The sequence below is a fragment of the Heptranchias perlo genome, unplaced genomic scaffold, assembly GCF_035084215.1.
Source record: "Heptranchias perlo isolate sHepPer1 unplaced genomic scaffold, sHepPer1.hap1 HAP1_SCAFFOLD_474, whole genome shotgun sequence".
In the NCBI taxonomy this organism is placed as follows: Eukaryota; Metazoa; Chordata; class Chondrichthyes; order Hexanchiformes; family Hexanchidae; genus Heptranchias; species Heptranchias perlo.
The window spans coordinates 71,160-96,639 of record NW_027139489.1 but is presented as its reverse complement, the minus strand read 5'-3'; the positions used below and the strand labels follow the sequence as shown (position 1 = coordinate 96,639).

At 53.4% G+C, this 25,480-nt stretch overlaps 1 protein-coding gene across 1 annotated transcript; it reads right to left on the bottom strand.

Moving 5' to 3' along the window:
- Nucleotides 1-1,367: 1,367 nt before the first annotated feature.
- Nucleotides 1,368-21,718, bottom strand: LOC137313767 (homeobox protein six1b-like). The gene is made up of 2 exons (XM_067979556.1): nt 20,518-21,718; nt 1,368-1,951 (listed from the first exon to the last, which is right to left on the bottom strand). The coding sequence occupies exons 1-2, from the start codon at nt 21,081-21,083 to the stop codon at nt 1,636-1,638; spliced, it is 882 nt and encodes a 293-aa protein (XP_067835657.1). The 5' UTR covers nt 21,084-21,718; the 3' UTR covers nt 1,368-1,635.
- Nucleotides 21,719-25,480: the final 3,762 nt, after the last annotated feature.

Genomic DNA, 25,480 nt, shown 5'->3' with positions numbered 1-25,480 from the left:
TCCGCCCTCCCCTCCCCTCCTCCACCTCCCTCTCCTCTACCCTTCCTCCCTCCCTCCCTCTCTACCCCATCCTCCCCCTCCCTCTCCTCCACCCCCCCTCCCTCTCCTCCACCCTCCCCCTCCCTCTCCTCCCCTCCTCCCTCCCCCACCCTCCCACTCCCTCCCTCCCCTCCACCCTTCGCTCCCCCTCCTCCACCACCTCCATCTTCCCCACCCTCCACTTGCCTCTCCTCCACCCTCCCCCTCCCTCCCTCTCCTCCATTCTCTCCTCCAGCCTCCCCCTCCCTCTCCTCCCCACCACCCCACCCTCTCCCACCCCATCCTCTCCTCCCCTCTCCCCCATCCCCTCCCACCCCACCCTCTCCTACCCTCTCCCCCACCCCGTCACCCCCTTCCCACTCTCCTTCCTCCCCCTCTCCCTTCTCCACCTCCCTCTCTCCTTCCCCCGCTCCCTCTCTCCCCTCCTCCCCTCCCTCCCTCCCCTCTCCCCCCTCTCCAGCCCAGGGAGTGTTGAGACCCAATCACACTCCCTAAAGCCACCCTGGCTGAGATCAGCTAATCACGCACAGATTAGGAACGAGGCCTGTGGAACGTTCTAGTTCCTGTGTCTCCGTACCACACAGGGCAGTGTATTCACGCACTGAGCCATCAGGGCCGCTAACAGACAGGTGAGTATTGTAGAGCACAGACCAAGAGATGTCAACAATCTCTTAGTTTCATGGGGAGTGCTCAGATAGTGAGGGCCTGGGGCAGCAGGCAAGGCCGAGACTTCATGGGGAGTGCTCAGATAGTGAGGGCCTGGGGCAGCAGGCAAGGCCGAGACTTCATGGGGAGTGCTCAGATAGTGAGGGCCTGGGGCAGCAGGCAAGGCCGAGGCTTCATGGGGAGTGCTCAGATAGTGAGGGCCTGGGGCAGCAGGCAAGGCCGAGGCTTCATGGGGAGTGCTCAGATAGTGAGGGCCTGGGGCAGCAGGCAAGGCCGAGGCTTCATGAGGCTGGAATTCTCAACACCAGGAGTTGGGCAAAGTAAAACTTAAGGCAAGTCTAATGGCTAAAGGTTTCTACTGTCAGTGAGCTGAGAGACAGAAGGGGCTTTAACACCAAATCACGAGTAAAGTAACAGCACACTACATAGAATCAGAATGTTGTGGAGATGCCGGTGATGGACTGGGGTTAACAATTGTAAACAATTTTACACCACCAAGTTATAGTCCAACGATTTTATTTTTAATCCCACAAGCTTTCGGGGCTTTCCCCTTCCTCAGGCGGTGTGGAAAAGACACTGGATTCGAAATTGTCTTTTTCACACCGCCTGAGGAAGGGGAAAGCCCCGAAAGCTTGTGGGATTAAAAATAAAATCGTTGGACTATAACTTGGTGTTGTAAAATTGTTTACTAGAATCAGAATGATACAGCACAGAAGGGGGCTATTCGGCCCATCGAGCCCGTGCTGGCCATATATGTTTATGGTATGAGACTTGGGGGAAAAGAATTCTTCACTTTGGTGCCGATTCTCCAAAAGGAATTTTTCTGCTTTTAAAACGTCAGTTTGAACAAACATTGAGGCCTGAGAAAAGTCATCGTTCAGAATTTCGTGCCCTTCCACTCTCCACAAAGTCCCGAGCGGTGCCATCAGCTTAGGGTCCCAGTTGGAGCAGGGTGGGTGATGAGGAGTTGAGGAGAGTGTCCTGCAGTGGGTATGGTGGCACCAGAGTGGCACTCGGTAAAGATGGGAGACCAGCTCCGTCGTCCAGGCCGTGGGCAGATACATGGATCAAGGGACCTGGCATTAGCATGATCCCAGGGCTGGAGGGGTCGTGGCTGGAGGGACGCAGATTGGGGTCCTCATCATCAGAGCTGAGCAGGAAACTGGTGACGTTGCTCAGGACACCAGGAGATGTCTCTGTCTGAAAACCGGGTCCAGCGTCTGTGAGAACCATTTCACTATTTTCTCTAAGAAAAAAGGAAGAGAGACACCCAAAGCAAAAACTCTGAGATTGTGGAATAATTCATAACAAATCATACACATCGGGGGTTGTCAAAGACTAAGGCTCCAACAGTGAACCTCAACTTTATAACCAGTGCAGATACAGCAAGAGGCAGGTACAGTACGGGGCTCCAGCTAGGTGCTGAGTACTGTACGGCCCATGTGTGTGTCTCAGTGTCAGCTTCTGTACGGCCCAGGTGTGTCTCAGTGTCAGCTCCTGTACGGCCCACGTGTGTCTCAGTGTCAGCTCCTGTACGGCCCATGTGTGTCTCAGTGTCAGCTCCTGTAAGGCCCATGTGTGTCTCAGTGTCAGCTCCTGTACGGCCCATGTGTGTCTCAGTGTCAGCTCCTGTACGGCCCGGGTGTGTCTCAGTGTCAGCTCCTGTACGGCCCATGTGTGTCTCAGTGTCAGCTCCTGTACGGCCCATGTGTGTGTCTCAGTGACAGCTTCTGTACGGCCCGGGTGTGTCTCAGTGTCAGCTCCTGTGCGGCCCATGTGTATCTCAGTGTCAGCTCCTGTACGGCCCATGTGTGTCTCAGTGTCAGCTCCTGTACGGCCCATGTGTGTGTCTCAGTGACAGCTCCTGTACGGCCCATGTGTGTGTCTCAGTGTCAGCTTCTGTACGGCCCAGGTGTGTCTCAGTGTCAGCTCCTGTACGGCCCACGTGTGTCTCAGTGTCAGCTCCTGTACGGCCCATGTGTGTCTCAGTGTCAGCTCCTGTAAGGCCCATGTGTGTCTCAGTGTCAGCTCCTGTACGGCCCGTGTGTATCTCAGTGTCAGCTCCTGTACGGCCCGGGTGTGTCACAGTGTCAGCTCCAGTACGGCCCATGTGTGTCTCAGTGTCAGCTCCTGTACGGCCCATGTGTGTGTCTCAGTGACAGCTCCTGTACGGCCCATGTGTGTGTCTCAGTGTCAGCTTCTGTACGACCCGGGTGTGTCTCAGTGTCAGCTCCTGTACGGCCCATGTGTGTCTCAGTGTCAGCTCCTGTGCAGCCCATGTGTGTCTCAGTGCCAGCTCCTGTACGGCTCATGTGTGTCTCAGTGTCAGCTCCTGTACGGCCCGTGTGTGTGTCTCAGTGTCAGCTCCTGTACGGCCCATGTGTGTGTCTCAGTGACAGCTCCTGTACGGCCCATGTGTGTGTCTCAGTGTCAGCTTCTGTACGGCCCAGGTGTGTCTCAGTGTCAGCTCCTGTACGGCCCACGTGTGTCTCAGTGTCAGCTCCTGTACGGCCCATGTGTGTCTCAGTGTCAGCTCCTGTAAGGCCCATGTGTGTCTCAGTGTCAGCTCCTGTACGGCCCATGTGTGTCTCAGTGTCAGTTCCTGTACGGCCCGTGTGTATCTCAGTGTCAGCTCCTGTACGGCCCGGGTGTGTCACAGTGTCAGCTCCAGTACGGCCCATGTGTGTCTCAGTGTCAGCTCTTGTACGGCCCATGTGTGTGTCTCAGTGACAGCTCCTGTACGGCCCATGTGTGTGTCTCAGTGTCAGCTTCTGTACGACCCGGGTGTGTCTCAGTGTCAGCTCCTGTACGGCCCATGTGTGTCTCAGTGTCAGCTCCTGTGCAGCCCATGTGTGTCTCAGTGCCAGCTCCTGTACGGCTCATGTGTGTCTCAGTGTCAGCTCCTGTACGGCCCGTGTGTGTGTCTCAGTGTCAGCTCCTGTACGGCCCATGTGTGTCTCAGTGTCAGCTCCTGTACGGCCCATGTGTGTCTCAGTGTCAGCTCCTGTACGGCCCATGTGTGTCTCAGTGTCAGCTCCTGTACGGCCCGTGTATATCTCAGTGTCAGCTCCTGTACGGCCCGGGTGTGTCTCAGTGTCAGCTCCAGTACGGCCCATGTGTGTCTCAGTGTCAGCTCCTGTACGGCCCATGTGTGTGTCTCAGTGTCAGCTTCTGTACGGCCCGGGTGTGTCTCAGTGTCAGCTCCTGTACGGCCCATGTGTGTCTCAGTGTCAGCTCCTGTGCGGCCCATGTGTGTCTCAGTGTCAGCTCCTGTACGGCTCGAGTGTATCTCAGTGTCAGCTCCTGCACGGCCCATGTGTGTCTGTGTCAGCTCCTGTACGGCCCATGTGTGTCTCAGTGTCAGCTCCTGCACGGCCCATGTGTGTCTCAGTGTCAGCTCCTGTATGGCCCGTGTGTATCTCAGTGTCAGCTCCTGTACGGTCCGTGTGTGTCTCAGTGTCAGCTCCTGTACGGCCCGAGTGTATCTCAGTGTCAGCTCCTGTACGGCCCATGTGTGTCTCAGTGTCAGCTCCTGTACGGCCCATGTGTGTCTCAGTGTCAGCTCCAGTACGGCCCATGTATAACTCAGTGTCAGCTCCTGTATGGCCCGGGTGTGTCTCATTGTCAGCTCCTGTACGGCTCGGGTGTGTCTCAGTATCAGCCTGTACGGCCCATGTGTGTCTTAGTGTCAGCTCCTGCACGGCCCGTGTGTGTCTCAGTGTCAGCTCCTGTACGGCCCATGTGTGTCTTAGTGTCAGCTCCTGCACGGCCCATGTGTGTCTCAGTGTCAGCTCCAGTACGGCCCGTGTATATCTCAGGTCAGCTCCTGTATGACTCGAGTGTGTCTCAGTGTCAGCTCCTGTACATGTACTGCACACTGCTGGTAAATGGGAACGATTCACTTCTGTCTGGGATTGTACGGTTTAGATGTACCTCCATTATTTCCTCTAACTCTGGCTGCTAACTGTGGATTGGAGAGAGAAGGACGAGGCGATGGAGTAGTCGATCTGGTCACCATTTTATATGGGCATAGTAGAAAGTACTCTGATTACAGATGTGTACAAAATGGTGTTGAACTGCGTATGATGTGCAAAATCCGGAATTGTATACATACCAGAAGAAAACACAGGTATTAAAGTTCACCCTGAGCTGCCCTCACCCACGGCTCCTTCATCTGGATTGCAATAACCAGAAATCTTCATTGGATATTTAAAGTCAATTCTATGGACCAGTTGTTGCCAGGGTATGGGGTACGATGTGCCTATCTGCGGCTGGCAGGGTATGGGATGCGATGTGCCTATCTGTGACTGGCACGGTATGGGGTACGATGTGCCTATCTGTGGCTGGCAGGGTATAGGGTAGGATGTGCCTATCTGTGGCTGGCAGGGTATAGGGTAGGATGTGCCTATCTGTGTCTGGCAGGGTATAGGGTAGGATGTGCCGATCTGTGGCTGGCAGGGTATAGGGTACGATGTGCCTATCTGTGACTGGCAGAGTATAGGGTAGGATGTGCCTATCTGCGGCTGGCAGGGTATGGGGTACGATGTGCCTATCTGTGTCTGGCAGGGTATAGGGTACGATGTGCCTATCTGCGGCTGGCAGGGTATGGGGTAGGATGTGCCGATCTGTGTCTGGCAGGGTACGGGTACGATGTGCCTATCTGTGTCTGGCAGGGTATGGGGTACGATGTGCCTATCTGTGACTGGCAGGGTATAGGGTAGGATGTGCCTATCTGCGGCTGGCAGGGTATGGGGTACGATGTGCCTATCTGTGTCTGGCAGGGTATAGGGTACGATGTGCCTATCTGCGGCTGGCAGGGTATGGGGTAGGATGTGCCGATCTGTGGCTGGCAGGGTACGGGTACGATGTGCCTATCTGTGTCTGGCAGGGTATGGGGTACGATGTGCCTATCTGTGTCTGGCAGGGTACGGGTACGATGTGCCTATCTGTGACTGGCAGGGTATAGGGTACGATGTGCCTATCTGCGGCTGGCAGGGTATAGGGTACGATGTGCCTATCTGTGACTGGCAGGGTATAGAGTACGATGTGCCTATCTGTGACTGGCAGGGTATAGGGTACGATGTGCCTATCTGTGACTGGCAGGGTATGGGGTACGATGTGCCCATCTGTGACTGGCACGGTATGGGGTACGATGTGCCTATCTGTGTCTGGCAGGGTATGGGGTACGATGTGCCTATCTGTGGCTGGCACGGTATAGGGTAGGATGTGCCTATCTGTGGCTGGCAGGGTATAGGGTAGGATGTGCCTATCTGTGACTGGCAGGGTATAGGGTACGATGTGCCTATCTGTGACTGGCACGGTATAGGGTACGATGTGCCTATCTGTGGCTGGCAGGGTATAGGGTACGATGTGCCTATCTGTGACTGGCACGGTATAGGGTAAGATGTGCCTATCTGTGACTGGCACGGTATAGGGTAGGATGTGCCTATCTGCGGCTGGCAGGGTATAGGGCACGATGTGCCTATCTGTGTCTGGCAGGGTATAGGGCACGATGTGCCTATCTGTGTCTGGCAGGGTATGGGGTACAATGTGCCTATCTGCGGCTGGCAGGGTATAGGGCACGATGTGCCTATCTGTGTCTGGCAGGGTATGGGGTACAATGTGCCTATCTGCGGCTGGCAGGGTATAGGGCACGATGTGCCTATCTGTGTCTGGCAGGGTATAGGGTAGGATGTGCCTATCTGTGGCTGGCAGGGTACGGGTACGATGTGCCTACCTGTGACTGGCAGGGTATAGAGTACGATGTGCCTATCTGTGACTGGCAAGGTATAGGGTACGATGTGCCTATCTGTGACTGGCAGGGTATGTGGTACGATGTGCCTATCTGTGGCTGGCAGGGTATAGGGTACGATGTGCCTATCTGTGACTGGCAGGGTATGTGGTACGATGTGCATATCTGTGGCTGGCAGGGTATGTGGTACGATGTGCCTATCTGTGACTGGCACGGTATAGGGTAGGATGTGCCTATCTGTGACTGGCAGGTTATAGGGTAGGATGTGCCTATCTGTGACTGGCAGGGTATCGGGTACGATGTGCCTATCTGTGTCTGGCAGGGTATAGGGCACGATGTGCCGATCTGTGACTGGCACGGTATAGGGTACGATGTGGCTATCCGTGACTGGCAGGGTATAGGGTAAGATGTGCCCATCTGTGACTGGCACGGTATAGGGTACGATGTGCCTATCTGCGGCTGGCAGGGTATAGGGCACGATGTGCCTATCTGTGACTGGCAGGGTATGGGGTACGATGTGCCTATCTGTGACTGGCAGGGTATGGGGTACGATGTGCCTATCTGTGACTGGCAGGGTATGGGGTACGATGTGCCTATCTGTGTCTGGCAGGATATGCGGTACGATGTGCCTATCTGTGGCTGGCAGGGTACGGGTACGATGTGCCTATCTGTGGCTGGCAGTGTATGGGGTACGATGTGCCTATCTGTGGCTGGCAGGGTACGGGTACGATGTGCCTATCTGTGGCTGGCAGGGTATGGGGTACGATGTGCCTATCTGTGGCTAGCAGGGTATGGGGTACGATGTGCCTATCTGTGGCTGGCAGGGTACGGGTACGATGTGCCTATCTGTGACTGGCAGGGTATAGAGTACGATGTGCCTATCTGTGGCTAGCAGGGTATGGGGTACGATGTGCCTATCTGTGGCTGGCAGGGTACGGGTACGATGTGCCTATCTGTGACTGGCAGGGTATGGGGTAGGATGTGCCTATCTGTGGCTGGCAGGGTATAGGGTAGGATGTGCCTATCTGTGGCTGGCAGGGTATGGGGTACGATGTGCCTATCTGTGACTGGCACGGTATAGGGTACGATGTGCCTATCTGTGTCTGGCAGGGTATAGGGTACGATGTGCCCATCTGTGACTGGCACGGTATAGGGTACGATGTGCCTATCTGTGTCTGGCACGGTATAGGGTACGATGTGCCTATCTGTGTCTGGCACGGTATAGGGTACGATGTGCCTATCTGTGACTGGCACGGTATAGGGTAGGATGTGCCCATCCATGACTGGCACGGTATAGAGTAGGATGTGCCTATCTGTGACTGGCAGGGTATGGGGTACGATGTGCCTATCTGTGACTGGCAGGGTATGGGGTACGATGTGCCTATCTGTGACTGGCACGGTATAGGGTACGATGTGCCTATCTGTGTCTGGCACGGTATAGGGTACGATGTGCCTATCTGTGTCTGGCACGGTATAGGGTAGGATGTGCCTATCTGTGACTGGCAGGGTATGGGGTACGATGTGCCTATCTGTGGCTGGCAGGGTATACGGTACGATGTGCCTATCTGTGGCTGGCAGGGTATAGGGTAGGATGTGCCTATCTGTGTCTGGCAGGGTATGGGGTACGATGTGCCTATCTGTGGCTGGCAGGGTATGGGGTACGATGTGCCTATCTGTGACTGGCAGGGTATGGGGTACAATGTGCCTATCTGTGGCTGGCAGGGTATACGGTACGATGTGCCTATCTGTGGCTGGCAGGGTATAGGGTAGGATGTGTCTATCTGTGGCTGGCAGGGTATGGGGTAGGATGTGCCTATCTGTGGCTGGCAGGGTATGGGGTACGATGTGCCTATCTGTGACTGGCAGGGTATGGGGTACAATGTGCCTATCTGTGGCTGGCAGGGTATACGGTACGATGTGCCTATCTGTGGCTGGCAGGGTATACGGTACGATGTGCCTATCTGTGGCTGGCAGGGTATAGGGTAGGATGTGCCTATCTGTGGCTGGCAGGGTATAGGGTACGATGTGCCTATCTGTGGCTGGCAGGGTATGGGGTACGATGTGCCTATCTGTGGCTGGCAGGGTATACGGTACGATATGCCTATCTGTGGCTGGCAGGGTGTAGGGTAGGATGTGCCTATCTGTGACTGGCACGGTATAGGGTACGATGTGCCTATCTGTGTCTGGCACGGTATAGGGTACGATGTGCCTATCTGTGTCTGGCACGGTATAGGGTAGGATGTGCCTATCTGTGACTGGCAGGGTATGGGGTACGATGTGCCTATCTGTGGCTGGCAGGGTATACGGTATGATGTGCCTATCTGTGACTGGCAGGGTATGGGGTACAATGTGCCTATCTGTGGCTGGCAGGGTATACGGTACGATGTGCCTATCTGTGGCTGGCAGGGTATAGGGTAGGATGTGTCTATCTGTGGCTGGCAGGGTATGGGGTAGGATGTGCCTATCTGTGGCTGGCAGGGTATGGGGTACGATGTGCCTATCTGTGACTGGCAGGGTATGGGGTACAATGTGCCTATCTGTGGCTGGCAGGGTATACGGTACGATGTGCCTATCTGTGGCTGGCAGGGTATACGGTACGATGTGCCTATCTGTGGCTGGCAGGGTATAGGGTAGGATGTGCCTATCTGTGGCTGGCAGGGTATAGGGTACGATGTGCCTATCTGTGGCTGGCAGGGTATGGGGTACGATGTGCCTATCTGTGGCTGGCAGGGTATACGGTACGATGTGCCTATCTGTGGCTGGCAGGGTGTAGGGTAGGATGTGCCTATCTGTGGCTGGCAGGGTATGGGGTACGATGTGCCTATCTGTGGCTGGCAGGGTATACGGTACGATGTGCCTATCTGTGGCTGGCAGGGTACAGGGTAGGATGTGCCTATCTGTGGCTGGCAGGGTATGGGGTACGATGTGCCTATCTGTGGCTGGCAGGGTATAGGGTACGATGTGCCTATCTGTGGCTGGCAGTGTATAGGGTACGATGTGCCTATCTGTGACTGGCAGGGTATGGGGTACGATGTGCCTATCTGTGTCTGGCAGGATATGCGGTACGATGTGCCTATCTGTGGCTGGCAGGGTACGGGTACGATGTGCCTATCTGTGGCTGGCAGTGTATGGGGTACGATGTGCCTATCTGTGGCTGGCAGGGTACGGGTACGATGTGCCTATCTGTGGCTGGCAGGGTATGGGGTAGGATGTGCCTATCTGTGGCTAGCAGGGTATGGGGTACGATGTGCCTATCTGTGGCTGGCAGGGTACGGGTACGATGTGCCTATCTGTGACTGGCAGGGTATAGAGTACGATGTGCCTATCTGTGGCTAGCAGGGTATGGGGTACGATGTGCCTATCTGTGGCTGGCAGGGTACGGGTACGATGTGCCTATCTGTGACTGGCAGGGTATGGGGTAGGATGTGCCTATCTGTGGCTGGCAGGGTATAGGGTAGGATGTGCCTATCTGTGGCTGGCAGGGTATGGGGTACGATGTGCCTATCTGTGACTGGCACGGTATAGGGTACGATGTGCCTATCTGTGTCTGGCAGGGTATAGGGTACGATGTGCCCATCTGTGACTGGCACGGTATAGGGTACGATGTGCCTATCTGTGTCTGGCACGGTATAGGGTACGATGTGCCTATCTGTGTCTGGCACGGTATAGGGTACGATGTGCCTATCTGTGACTGGCACGGTATAGGGTAGGATGTGCCCATCCATGACTGGCACGGTATAGAGTAGGATGTGCCTATCTGTGACTGGCAGGGTATGGGGTACGATGTGCCTATCTGTGACTGGCAGGGTATGGGGTACGATGTGCCTATCTGTGACTGGCACGGTATAGGGTACGATGTGCCTATCTGTGTCTGGCACGGTATAGGGTACGATGTGCCTATCTGTGTCTGGCACGGTATAGGGTAGGATGTGCCTATCTGTGACTGGCAGGGTATGGGGTACGATGTGCCTATCTGTGGCTGGCAGGGTATACGGTACGATGTGCCTATCTGTGGCTGGCAGGGTATAGGGTAGGATGTGCCTATCTGTGTCTGGCAGGGTATGGGGTACGATGTGCCTATCTGTGGCTGGCAGGGTATGGGGTACGATGTGCCTATCTGTGACTGGCAGGGTATGGGGTACAATGTGCCTATCTGTGGCTGGCAGGGTATACGGTACGATGTGCCTATCTGTGGCTGGCAGGGTATAGGGTAGGATGTGTCTATCTGTGGCTGGCAGGGTATGGGGTAGGATGTGCATATCTGTGGCTGGCAGGGTATGGGGTACGATGTGCCTATCTGTGACTGGCAGGGTATGGGGTACAATGTGCCTATCTGTGGCTGGCAGGGTATACGGTACGATGTGCCTATCTGTGGCTGGCAGGGTATACGGTACGATGTGCCTATCTGTGGCTGGCAGGGTATAGGGTAGGATGTGCCTATCTGTGGCTGGCAGGGTATAGGGTACGATGTGCCTATCTGTGGCTGGCAGGGTATGGGGTACGATGTGCCTATCTGTGGCTGGCAGGGTATACGGTACGATGTGCCTATCTGTGGCTGGCAGGGTGTAGGGTAGGATGTGCCTATCTGTGGCTGGCAGGGTATGGGGTACGATGTGCCTATCTGTGGCTGGCAGGGTATACGGTACGATGTGCCTATCTGTGGCTGGCAGGGTACAGGGTAGGATGTGCCTATCTGTGGCTGGCAGGGTATGGGGTACGATGTGCCTATCTGTGGCTGGCAGGGTATAGGGTACGATGTGCCTATCTGTGGCTGGCAGTGTATAGGGTACGATGTGCCTATCTGCTGCTAGCAGGGTATGGGGCACGATGTGCCTATCTGTGACTGGCAGGGTATGGGGTACGATGTGCCTATCTGTGACTGGCAGGGTATGGGGTACGATGTGCCCATCTGTGACTGGCAGGGTATGGGGTACGATGTGCCCATCTGTGACTGGCAGGGTATGGGGTACAAATGCCTATCTGTGAATGGCAGGGTATAGGGTACGATGTGCCGATCTGTGACTGGCAGGATATGCGGTACGATGTGCCTATCTGTGTCTGGCAGGGTATGGGGTACGATGTGCCGATCTGTGACTGGCAGGGAATAGGGTACGATGTGCCTATCTGTGTCTGGCAGGGTATGGGGTACGATGTGCCTATCTGTGGCTGGCACGGTATAGGGTAGGATGTGCCTATCTGTGGCTGGCAGGGTATAGGGTAGGATGTGCCTATCTGTGACTGGCAGGGTATAGGGTACGATGTGCCTATCTGTGACTGGCACGGTATAGGGTACGATGTGCCTATCTGTGGCTGGCAGGGTATAGGGTACGATGTGCCTATCTGTGACTGGCACGGTATAGGGTACGATGTGCCTATCTGTGACTGGCACGGTATAGGGTAGGATGTGCCTATCTGCGGCTGGCAGGGTATAGGGCACGATGTGCCTATCTGTGTCTGGCAGGGTATAGGGCACGATGTGCCTATCTGTGTCTGGCAGGGTATGGGGTACAATGTGCCTATCTCCGGCTGGCAGGGTATAGGGCACGATGTGCCTATCTGTGTCTGGCAGGGTATGGGGTACAATGTGCCTATCTGCGGCTGGCAGGGTATAGGGCACGATGTGCCTATCTGTGTCTGGCAGGGTATAGGGTAGGATGTGCCTATCTGTGGCTGGCAGGGTACGGGTACGATGTGCCTATCTGTGACTGGCAGGGTATAGAGTACGATGTGCCTATCTGTGACTGGCAAGGTATAGGGTACGATGTGCCTATCTGTGACTGGCAGGGTATGTGGTACGATGTGCCTATCTGTGGCTGGCAGGGTATAGGGTACGATGTGCCTATCTGTGACTGGCAGGGTATGTGGTACGATGTGCATATCTGTGGCTGGCAGGGTATGTGGTACGATGTGCCTATCTGTGACTGGCACGGTATAGGGTAGGATGTGCCTATCTGTGACTGGCAGGGTATAGGGTAGGATGTGCCTATCTGTGACTGGCAGGGTATCGGGTACGATGTGCCTATCTGTGTCTGGCAGGGTATAGGGCACGATGTGCCGATCTGTGACTGGCACGGTATAGGGTACGATGTGCCTATCCGTGACTGGCAGGGTATAGGGTAAGATGTGCCCATCTGTGACTGGCACGGTATAGGGTACGATGTGCCTATCTGCGGCTGGCAGGGTATAGGGCACGATGTGCCTATCTGTGACTGGCAGGGTATGGGGTACGATGTGCCTATCTGTGACTGGCAGGGTATGGGGTACGATGTGCCTATCTGTGACTGGCAGGGTATGGGGTACGATGTGCCTATCTGTGTCTGGCAGGATATGCGGTACGATGTGCCTATCTGTGGCTGGCAGGGTACGGGTACGATGTGCCTATCTGTGGCTGGCAGTGTATGGGGTACGATGTGCCTATCTGTGGCTGGCAGGGTACGGGTATGATGTGCCTATCTGTGGCTGGCAGGGTATGGGGTACGATGTGCCTATCTGTGGCTAGCAGGGTATGGGGTACGATGTGCCTATCTGTGGCTGGCAGGGTACGGGTACGATGTGCCTATCTGTGACTGGCAGGGTATAGAGTACGATGTGCCTATCTGTGGCTAGCAGGGTATGGGGTACGATGTGCCTATCTGTGGCTGGCAGGGTACGGGTACGATGTGCCTATCTGTGACTGGCAGGGTATGGGGTAGGATGTGCCTATCTGTGGCTGGCAGGGTATAGGGTAGGATGTGCCTATCTGTGGCTGGCAGGGTATGGGGTACGATGTGCCAATCTGTGACTGGCATGGTATAGGGTACGATGTGCCTATCTGTGTCTGGCAGGGTATAGGGTACGATGTGCCCATCTGTGACTGGCACGGTATAGGGTACGATGTGCCTATCTGTATCTGGCACGGTATAGGGTACGATGTGCCTATCTGTGTCTGGCACGGTATAGGGTACGATGTGCCTATCTGTGACTGGCACGGTATAGGGTAGGATGTGCCCATCCATGACTGGCACGGTATAGAGTGGGATGTGCCTATCTGTGACTGGCAGGGTATGGGGTACGATGTGCCTATCTGTGACTGGCAGGGTATGGGGTACGATGTGCCTATCTGTGACTGGCACGGTATAGGGTACGATGTGCCTATCTGTGTCTGGCACGGTATAGGGTACGATGTGCCTATCTGTGTCTGGCACGGTATAGGGTAGGATGTGCCTATCTGTGACTGGCAGGGTATGGGGTACGATGTGCCTATCTGTGGCTGGCAGGGTATGGGGTACGATGTGCCTATCTGTGACTGGCACGTTATAGGGTACGATGTGCCTATCTGTGTCTGGCACGGTATAGGGTACGATGTGCCTATCTGTGTCTGGCACGGTATAGGGTAGGATGTGCCTATCTGTGACTGGCAGGGTATGGGGTACGATGTGCCTATCTGTGGCTGGCAGGGTATACGGTACGATGTGCCTATCTGTGGCTGGCAGGGTATAGGGTAGGATGTGCCTATCTGTGGCTGGCAGGGTATGGGGTACGATGTGCCTATCTGTGGCTGGCAGGGTATAGGGTAGGATGTGCCTATCTGCTGCTGGCAGGGTATAGGGTAGGATGTGCCTATCTGTGGCTGGCAGGGTATGGGGTACGATGTGCCTATCTGTGACTGGCAGGGTATGGGGTACAATGTGCCTATCTGTGGCTGGCAGGGTATAGGGTAGGATGTGTCTATCTGTGGCTGGCAGGGTATAGGGTAGGATGTGCCTATCTGTGGCTGGCAGGGTATGGGGTACGATGTGCCTATCTGTGACTGGCAGGGTATGGGGTACAATGTGCCTATCTGTGGCTGGCAGGGTATACGGTACGATGTGCCTATCTGTGGCTGGCAGGGTATACGGTACGATGTGCCTATCTGTGGCTGGCAGGGTATAGGGTAGGATGTGCCTATCTGTGTCTGGCAGGGTATAGGGTACGATGTGCCTATCTGTGGCTGGCAGGGTATGGGGTACGATGTGCCTATCTGTGGCTGGCAGGGTATACGGTACGATGTGCCTATCTGTGGCTGGCAGGGTACAGGGTAGGATGTGCCTATCTGTGGCTGGCAGGGTATGGGGTACGATGTGCCTATCTGTGGCTGGCAGGGTATAGGGTACGATGTGCCTATCTGTGGCTGGCAGTGTATAGGGTACGATGTGCCTATCTGCTGCTGGCAGGGTATGGGGCACGATGTGCCTATCTGTGACTGGCAGGGTATGGGGTACGATGTGCCTATCTGTGACTGGCAGGGTATGGGGTACGATGTGCCCATCTGTGACTGGCAGGGTATGGGGTACGATGTGCCCATCTGTGACTGGCAGGGTATGGGGTACAAATGCCTATCTGTGAATGGCAGGGTATAGGGTACGATGTGCCGATCTGTGACTGGCAGGATATGCGGTACGATGTGCCTATCTGTGTCTGGCAGGGTTTGGGGTACGATGTGCCGATCTGTGACTGGCAGGGAATAGGGTACGATGTGCCTATCTGTGACTGGCAGGGTATGGGGTACGATGTGCCGATCTGTGACTTGTAGGGCATAGGGTACGATGTGCCTATCTGTGACTGGCAGGGTATAGGGTACGATGTGCCTATCTGTGACTGGCAGGGAATAGGGTACGATGTACCTATCTGTGACTGGCAAGGTATAGGGTACGATGTGCCTATCTGTGACTGGCAAGGTATAGGGTACGATGTACCTATCTGTGACTGGCAAGTGATTGGGTACGATGTGCCTATCTGTGACTGGCAGGGTATGGGGTACGATGTGCCTATCTGTGGCTGGCAAGGTATAGGGTACGATATGCCTATCTGTGACTGGCAGGGTATGGGGTAAAATGTGCCTATCTATGGCTGGCAGGTTATGGGCTACGATGTGCCTATCTGTGACAGGCAGGGTATGGGGTACGATGTACCTGTGACTGGCAGGTTATAGGGTACGATGTGCCTATCTGTGACTGGCAGTGTATGGGGTACGATGTGCCTAACTGTGGCTGGCAGGGTATGGGCTACGATGTGCCTGTGACTGGCAGGGTCTGGGCTACGATGTGCCGATCTGTGACTGGCAGGGTATGGGGTACAATGTACCTGTGACTGGCAGGGTATGTGCTACGATGTGCCTATCTATGACAGGCAGGGTATGGGGTAGGATGTGCCTATCTGTGACTGGCAGGGTATAGGGTACAATGTGCCTATCTGTGTCTGGCAGGGTATGGGGTACTCACTGTGTAAGTGACCTTTACCCTGCTGAATAAATAGGGACACTGTACAGTTACAGTGAGTGACCCTTACCCTGAATAAACAGGGACTCTGTACAGTTACACAGTGAGTGATCCTTACCCTGAATAAACAGTGACTCTGTACAGTTACAGTGAGTGACCCTTACCCTGAATAAACAGGGACTCTGTACAGTTACACAGTGAGTGATCCTTACCCTGAATAAACAGTGACTCTGTACAGGTACAGTGAGTGACCCTTACCCTGAATAAACAGGGACTCTGTACAGTTACACAGTGAGTGATCCTTACCCTGAATAAACAGTGACTCTGTACAGGTACAGTGAGTGACCCTTACCCTGAATAAACAGGGACTCTGTACAGTTACACAGTGAGTGATCCTTACCCTGAATAAACAGTGACTCTGTACAGGTACAGTGAGTGACCCTCACCCTGAATAAACAGGGACTCTGTACAGTTACAGTGAGTGACCCTCACCCTGAATAAACAGGGACTCTGTACAGTTACACAATAAGTGACCCTCACCCTGAATAAACAGTGACTCTGCACAGTTACAGTGAGTGACCCTCACCCTGAATAAACAGGGACTCTGTACAGTCACACAGTGAGTGACCCTCACCCTGAATAAACAGTGACTCTGTACAGTTACAGTGAGTGACCCTCACCCTGAATAAACAGTGACTCTGTACAGTCACACAGTGAGTGACCCTCACCCTGAATAAACAGTGACTCTGTACAGTTACAGTGAGTGACCCTTACCCTGAATAAGCAGGGACTCTGTACAGTTACACAGTGAGTGACCCTCACCCTGAATAAGCAGGGACTCTGTACAGTTACAGTGAGTGATCCTTCCCTTGAATAAATAGGGACTCTGTATAGTTACACAGTGAGTGACCCTTACCCTGAATAAACAGGGACTCTGTACAGTTACACAGTGAGTGATCCTTACCCTGAATAAACAGTGACTCTGTACAGGTACAGTGAGTGACCCTCACCCTGAATAAACAGGGACTCTGTACAGTTACAGTGAGTGACCCTCACCCTGAATAAACAGGGACTCTGTACAGTTACACAATGAGTGACCCTCACCCTGAATAAACAGTGACTCTGCACAGTTACAGTGAGTGACCCTCACCCTGAATAAACAGGGACTCTGTACAGTTACACAGTGAGTGACCCTCACCCTGAATAAACAGTGACTCTGTACAGTCACACAGTGAGTGACCCTCACCCTGAATAAACAGTGACTCTGTACAGTTACAGTGAGTGACCCTCACCCTGAATAAACAGTGACTCTGTACAGTCACACAGTGAGTGACCCTCACCCTGAATAAACAGTGACTCTGTACAGTTACAGTGAGTGACCCTTACCCTGAATAAGCAGGGACTCTGTACAGTTACACAGTGAGTGACCCTCACCCTGAATAAGCAGGGACTCTGTACAGTTACAGTGAGTGATCCTTCCCTTGAATAAATAGGGACTCTGTATAGTTACACAGTGAGTGACCCTCACCCTGAATAAGCAGGGACTCTGTACAGTTACAGTGAGTGATCCTTCCCTTGAATAAATAGGGACTCTGTACAGTCACACAGTGAGTGACCCTCACCCTGAATAAACAGGGACACTGTACAGTTACAGTGAGTGACCCTTACCCTGAATAAACAGGGACACTGTACAGTTACAGTGAGTGACCCTCACCCTGAATAAACAGGGACTCTGTACAGTTACACAATGAGTGATCCTCACCCTGAATAAACAGTGACTCTGTACAGTTACAGTGAGTGACCCTCACCCTGAATAAACAGTGACTCTGTACAGGTACAGTGAGTGACCCTTACCCTGAATAAACAGGGACTCTGTACAGTTACACAGTGAGTGATCCTTACCCTGAATAAACAGTGACTCTGTACAGGTACAGTGAGTGACCCTCACCCTGAATAAACAGGGACTCTGTACAGTTACAGTGAGTGACCCTCACCCTGAATAAACAGGGACTCTGTACAGTTACACAATAAGTGACCCTCACCCTGAATAAACAGTGACTCTGCACAGTTACAGTGAGTGACCCTCACCCTGAATAAACAGGGACTCTGTACAGTCACACAGTGAGTGACCCTCACCCTGAATAAACAGTGACTCTGTACAGTTACAGTGAGTGACCCTCACCCTGAATAAACAGTGACTCTGTACAGTCACACAGTGAGTGACCCTCACCCTGAATAAACAGTGACTCTGTACAGTTACAGTGAGTGACCCTTACCCTGAATAAGCAGGGACTCTGTACAGTTACACAGTGAGTGACCCTCACCCTGAATAAGCAGGGACTCTGTACAGTTACAGTGAGTGATCCTTCCCTTGAATAAATAGGGACTCTGTATAGTTACACAGTGAGTGACCCTTACCCTGAATAAACAGGGACTCTGTACAGTTACACAGTGAGTGATCCTTACCCTGAATAAACAGTGACTCTGTACAGGTACAGTGAGTGACCCTCACCCTGAATAAACAGGGACTCTGTACAGTTACAGTGAGTGACCCTCACCCTGAATAAACAGGGACTCTGTACAGTTACACAATGAGTGACCCTCACCCTGAATAAACAGTGACTCTGCACAGTTACAGTGAGTGACCCTCACCCTGAATAAACAGGGACTCTGTACAGTTACACAGTGAGTGACCCTCACCCTGAATAAACAGTGACTCTGTACAGTCACACAGTGAGTGACCCTCACCCTGAATAAACAGTGACTCTGTACAGTTACAGTGAGTGACCCTCACCCTGAATAAACAGTGACTCTGTACAGTCACACAGTGAGTGACCCTCACCCTGAATAAACAGTGACTCTGTACAGTTACAGTGAGTGACCCTTACCCTGAATAAGCAGGGACTCTGTACAGTTACACAGTGAGTGACCCTCACCCTGAATAAGCAGGGACTCTGTACAGTTACAGTGAGTGATCCTTCCCTTGAATAAATAGGGACTCTGTATAGTTACACAGTGAGTGACCCTCACCCTGAATAAGCAGGGACTCTGTACAGTTACAGTGAGTGATCCTTCCCTTGAATAAATAGGGACTCTGTACAGTCACACAGTGAGTGACCCTCACCCTGAATAAACAGGGACACTGTACAGTTACAGTGAGTGACCCTTACCCTGAATAAACAGGGACACTGTACAGTTACAGTGAGTGACCCTCACCCTGAATAAACAGGGACTCTGTACAGTTACACAATGAGTGATCCTCACCCTGAATAAACAGTGACTCTGTACAGTTACAGTGAGTGACCCTCACCCTGAATAAACAGTGACTCTGTACAGTCACACAGTGAGTGACCCTCACCCTGAATAAACAGTGACTCTGTACAGTTACAGTGAGTGACCCTTACCCTGAATAAACAGGGACTCTGTACAGTTACACAGTGAGTGATCCTTACCCTGAATAAACAGTGACTCTGTACAGTTACAGTGAGTGACCCTCACCCTGAATAAACAGTGACTCTGTACAGTCACACAGTGAGTGACCCTCACCCTGAATAAACAGTGACTCTGTACAGTTACAGTGAGTGACCCTTACCCTGAATAAGCAGGGACTCTGTACAGTTACACAGTGAGTGACCCTCACCCTGAATAAGCAGGGACTCTGTACAGTTACAGTGAGTGATCCTTCCCTTGAATAAATAGGGACTCTGTATAGTTACACAGTGAGTGACCCTCACCCTGAATAAGCAGGGACTCTGTACAGTTACAGTGAGTGATCCTTCCCTTGAATAAATAGGGACTCTGTACAGTCACACAGTGAGTGACCCTCACCCTGAATAAACAGTGACTCTGTACAGTTACAGTGAGTGACCCTTACCCTGAATAAACAGTGACTCTGTACAGTTACAGTGAGTGACCCTCACCCTGAATAAACAGGGACACTGTACAGTTACACAGTGAGTGATCCTCACCCTGAATAAACAGGGACTCTGTACAGTTACACAGTGAGTGACCCTCACCCTGAATAAACAGTGACTCTGTACAGTCACACAGTGAGTGACCCTCACCCTGAATAAACAGTGACTCTGTACAGTTACACAGTGAGTGACCCTTACCCTGAATAAACAGTGACTCTGTACAGTTGCACAGTGAGTGACCCTTACCCTGAATAAACAGTTACTCTGTACAGTTACACATTGAGTGACCCTCACCCTGAATAAACAGGGACTCTGTACAGTTTTTTTTTTTTTTTTTTTCTGACACTCTGGGGTGCCTTATTGCCTTACAGATTCATTCCAGATTCCTTGCAGTGACATTACATCAAGCCAAAGCTCTACAAGCCAAAGCTCTACACTCTGCCCGAGGGGATTTCTCCCTGACTGCATCCCCCCGGCATACAATGGCAGGAAGGCTCCAAATGGTTGCCTTCCCCCACTTGACCACTTGATCTTAGCCAAAAGGCCGTGATCCTTACCCTGCTGAATCGTGAGATGAAGCTGCTTTCTTTGACCCTTAGATATTACACTGTTGCAATGTCACTGAGTTGTGATGGTGTGTTTTGGAAGCCATGACTTGTGACTACTAATGTACCTATAATGAGTTATTGTCTTGCTCACTAAGCACTGTCCACTGCCTAGTGTTTCAGTACATGTATGTCCTATCTTGTTCCACTGAAACACTCACCCGTATCTCTCTTTGGCCCCTGACACCCTGTCCCTCTGAAACACTCACCCGTATCTCTCTTTGGCCCCTGACACCCTGTCCCTCTGAAACACTCACCCGTATCTCTCTTTGGCCCCTGACACCCTGTCCCTCTGAAACACTCACCCGTATCTCTCTTTGGCCTCTGACACTCTGTCCCTCTGACGTCTGTTCTTGAACCAGTTGCTGACTTGTGTGGTGCTGAGTCCAGTTGCTTCCGCCAAGTCCCGTTTCTCTCGGGGGGATGGATATGGGTTGTGGCTGTACCAGTCCCTGAGGACACTGCGCGATTTCTCCTTGAAACAGTAGCTCGTCTCATCTCCATCCCAGATGGTCCTGGGCAGTGGGAACTTCCTCCTGACACGGTACTTACCCACTGCACCCAGGGGCCGCCCTCTCAGCTTCTCTGCCTCGGAGTAATGGGCTTTGAGCCATAATTGCTGGAGCTTGGGGTGGTTGTGTGGTAGGAACTGGTGGCCCTCCAGGATCTTGTAGAGTTCCCTGAAACTGCCCCTGTGGTAGGCCACGACAGCCTTGGCTTTGAGAACACTCTCGTTCTTATGGAGATGGTCACAGGCCGGGAGGGACCAGAGGAAACGGCCCAGCCTATCAATGTTGCCACACTGTTGGAGCACTTCACACACACAAGCCACCTGCTCCTGGGTGAAACCAAATGCTGGCAGAATAGACATCTCAATGCTTGAAACCTTAGGAAAGGGGAGGGTAGACCATCCAAACCAAGGGATCTGAACCAAGTCAAGATCGTCAACTTTTGAGCACAATCCGTAGGCAGGGACTGAGAACAACCCTTTAAGACAAAGTATGATATCCTAAACCACTAATATCTAGGCACAGTTTTCAAACTGGAAACACAAGGTTAGAAGATGGAAGAATGGTCCCCAAGGTTAGGGTTAGATGTGCTGGTCTACAGCACTCAACCTCTAGGCCAAGGCCCAGAGTTTATCGAAAGGCTTGTAATTATCTCCCAGATTGGGTGAGTGGTCAGCCAAGAGCTGAAACCAAAAAGGCAACTGACTCTGTCAAATCAGCTCTTGTCTGGTTCAGACACGTTGAAAACAGCTCCAGATGTAAAATGGGGCCTTGGGAACACACTTGGAGCCAGTCCTTTGAGCCAAGTAACCTTGGGAGTCAGATCCGAGCCCTGGTCTATACCCAGCCAAATGCAAGGAGGGCCCCCTAGGTCAAAGGTGAATTCCAACCCAAATCCTGGACCTTCTTCCCAAAGAAATAATCGGCAGGAGTTTCCTGAGAGTCGGTTCCTCGCTGGGATAGAGCAGTAGACGTGCTCGCCACAAGACAGCTTCTCTGAGTATGTGTGGGTTTAGAAAATGCCTCGTGTCTCTCAGAGAAGGTAAAATGATCGTCCGTCCTGAATTATTCACCATGGAGACTCTCTGTCAGGGTAGAAACTTGACACCATTGGAGCTCAATCAAGGGTTGGACTGAGTATTGTTGCAGTCAGGCAGTGAAGTATATTTAAAGAGACAGCGTCCCTCTCCCAGGCCTTCACTCACCAGCAACTCACTTTACTCACCAGTCTAAACCTGCCAATCGAGTTTACTTAACATCACTTCATCAAAGGGAATATCTTCAGGCGCCATTTGCTTGAACGATTCAGGAAACACATCTGTTCGGGAGTAAGCAGCTGCGATCCCCATTTGCTGATTAAAGAAAGAACTTGCATTTATATCACGCCTTTCACAACTTCAGGACGTCCCAAAGTGCTTTACAACCAATGAAGTACTTTTGAAGTGTAGTCACTGTTGTAATGGAGGAAATGCATGCGCACAGCAAGATCCCACAAACAGCAATGTGATAATAACCAGATCATCCGTTTTTTTTAGTGATGTTGGTTGAGGGATAAATATTGGCCTCAGGACACCGGGGAGAACTCCCCCTGCTCTTCTTCCAATAGTGGCCGTGGGATCTTTTACATCTACCTGAGAGGGGCAGACGGGGCCTCGGTTCAACGAATCTTAAGATGATTGTCACAGGGAATTGAACACTTTGTGCACCCATTGTCGGCATCAAACACTCCCGGGGCAGGTACAGGGTTAGATACAGAGTAAAGCTCCCTCTACACTGTCCCATCACACACTCCCAGGGTCAGGTACAGGGTTAGATACAGAGTAAAGCTCCCTCTACACTGTCCCATCACACACTCCCAGGTCAGGTACAGGGTTAGATACAGAGTAAAGCTCCCTATACACTGTCCCATCAAACACTTCCACGGCAGGTACAGGGTTAGATACAGAGTAAAGCTCCCTCTACACTGTCCCATCAAACACTCCCATGGCAGGTACAGGGTTAGATACAGAGTAAAGCTCCCTCTACACTGTCCCATCAAACACTCCCAGGGTCAGGTACAGGGTTAGATACAGAGTAAAGCTCCCTCTACACTGTCCCATCAAACACTCCCACGGCAGGTACAGGGTTAGATACAGAGTAAAGCTCCCTCTACACTGTCCCATCAAACAGTCCCAGGGCAGGTACAGCACGGGTTAGATACAGAGTAAAGCTCCCTCCACACTGTCCCATCAAACACTCCCAGGGCAGATACAGCACGGGTTAGATACAGAGTAAAGCTCCCTCTACACTGTCCCGTCAAACACTCCCAGGGCAGGTACAGGGTTAGATACAGAGTAAAGCTCCCTCTACACTGTCCCATCAAACACTCCCAGGGCAGGTACAGGGTTAGATACAGAGTAAAGCTCCCTCTACACTGTCCCGTCAAACACTCCCAGGGCAGGTACGGGGTTAGATACAGAGTAAAGCTCCCTCTACACTGTCCCATCAAACACTCCCACCCTTATACCCTCTCCAAGTAGGATTGTTAATGTATTCTGAATTTGTGTGCAGTTTTAAATTGTTGGTCATGCCCATTGTGAACTAGGCTGTGAACAGCCGAGCTCATTTCACGTTGGAGCCAAAGAGCCTGCTGGGAGAGGAGGATGGGCAGGGTTGGATTGTAGTCCGGGGGGTGAAAGTCAGTGTTTGAGCTGACTGTCCGGTCTGATCAGGGAAGTGTCATCGTTCTTTAATCTATTCCCTTACATTTGACTGGATTGTGGCTCCCCTCACGACACATGAACGGAGAGACTGGGAGGAGAATATATTGAACAGCGACGGGCATTAAAGGGGGAGGTGGACCTCACAGAAGGGATTCCCCGGGGTGGGGGGGCTTAGGGGAAATGACCCAAAGTGGAATGAAAAGGAGGCAGCTTTTAAAAGTGGGGAGAGAAATATCTGGCACCAGATTCACCCTCTTGCTGGGGTACAGGGTCCATGGGCACTGCCACCCTTCGGTACCTCACCCAAGTGCCCGGTCTCCCTGCGAGTCGCTATCCATTGTGAGCTGGCTATTTAGCCATGGCAGGCCTACCATTTCCAGCAGGGAGTCACTCATTAAGGAGCAGGAATATGGCTGGTTATTGGCAGCTTAGCCTAGGGGTCCTGAACCCCAGTGAGGGAGGGTCAGACTGGGGGTCCTGAACCCCAGTGAGGGAGGGTCAGACTGGGGTCCTGAACCCCAGTGAGGGAGGGTCAGACTGGGGGTCCTGAACCCCACTGTGGGAGGGTCAGACTGGGGGTCCTGAACCCCACTGTGGGAGGGTCAGACTGGGGTCCTGTACCCCACTGTGGGAGAGTCGGACTGGGGGTCCTGTACCCCACTGTGGGAGGGTCAGACTGGGGGACCTGAACCCCACTGTGGGAGGGTCAGACTGGGGGACCTGAACCCCACTGTAGGAGGGTCAGACTGGGGGTCCTGAACCCCACTGTGGGAGGGTCAGACTGGGGTCCTGTACCTCACTGTGGGAGGGTCAGACTGGGGGACCTGAACCCCACTGTGGGAGGGTCAGACTGGGGGTCCTGAACCCCACTGTGGGAGGGTCAGACTGGGGGTCCTGAACCCCACTGTGGGAGGGTCAAACTGGGGTTCTGTACCCCATTGAGGGAGAGTCGGACTGGGGGTCCTGTACCCCACTGAGGGACGGTCAGACTGGGGGTCCTGAACCCCAGTGAGGGAGGGTCAGACTGGGGGTCCTGAACCCCACTGTGGGAGGGTCAGACTGGGGGTCCTGAACCCCACTGTGGGAGGGTCAGACTGGGGTCCTGTACCTCACTGTGGGAGGGTCAGACTGGGGGACCTGAACCCCACTGTGGGAGGGTCAGACTGGGGGAGGGTCAGACTGGGGTCCTGTACCTCACTGTGGGAGGGTCAGACTGGGGGACCTGAACCCCACTGTGGGAGGGTCAGACTGGGGTCCTGTACCTCACTGTGGGAGGGTCAGACTGGGGGACCTGAACCCCACTGTGGGAGGGTCAGACTGGGGGACCTGAACCCCACTGAGGGAGAGTCGGACTGGGGGTCCTGGACCCCACTGAGGGAGGGTCAGACTGGGGGCTGTGTACCCCACTGAGGGAGGGTCAGACTGGGGGTCCTGGACCCCACTGTGGGAGGGTTAGACTGGGGGCTCTGTACTCCACTGTGGGAGGGTCAGACTGGGGTCCTGTACATCAATGTGGGAGGGTCAGACTGTGGTCCTGAACCCCACTGAGGGAGGGTCAGACTGGAGGTCCTGAACCCCACTGAGGGAAGGTCAGACTGGGGGTCCTGTACCCCACTGTGGGAGGGTTAGACTGGGGGCCTGTATCCCACTGTGGGAGGGTTAGACTGGGGGCCCTGTACCCCACTGTGGGAGGGTTAGACTGGGGGCCTGTATCCCACTGAGGGTTAGACTGGGGACCATGTACCCCAATGTGGGAGGGTCAGACTGGGGATCCTGTACCCCAATGTGGGAGGGTCAGACTGGGGTCCCGTACCTCACTGTGGGAGGGTTAGACTGGGGGTCCTGTACCCCACTGAGAGAGGGTCAGACTGGGGGCTCTGTACCCCACTGTGGGAGGGTTAGACTGGGGGCCTGTATCCCACTGCAGGTCAGACTGGAGTCCTGTACCCCACTGTGGGAGGGTGAGACTGGGGTCCCGTACCCCACTGTGGGAGGGTCAGACTGGGGGCCCTGTACCCCACTGTGGGAGGGTCAGACTGGGGGTCCTTCTTCTTGAG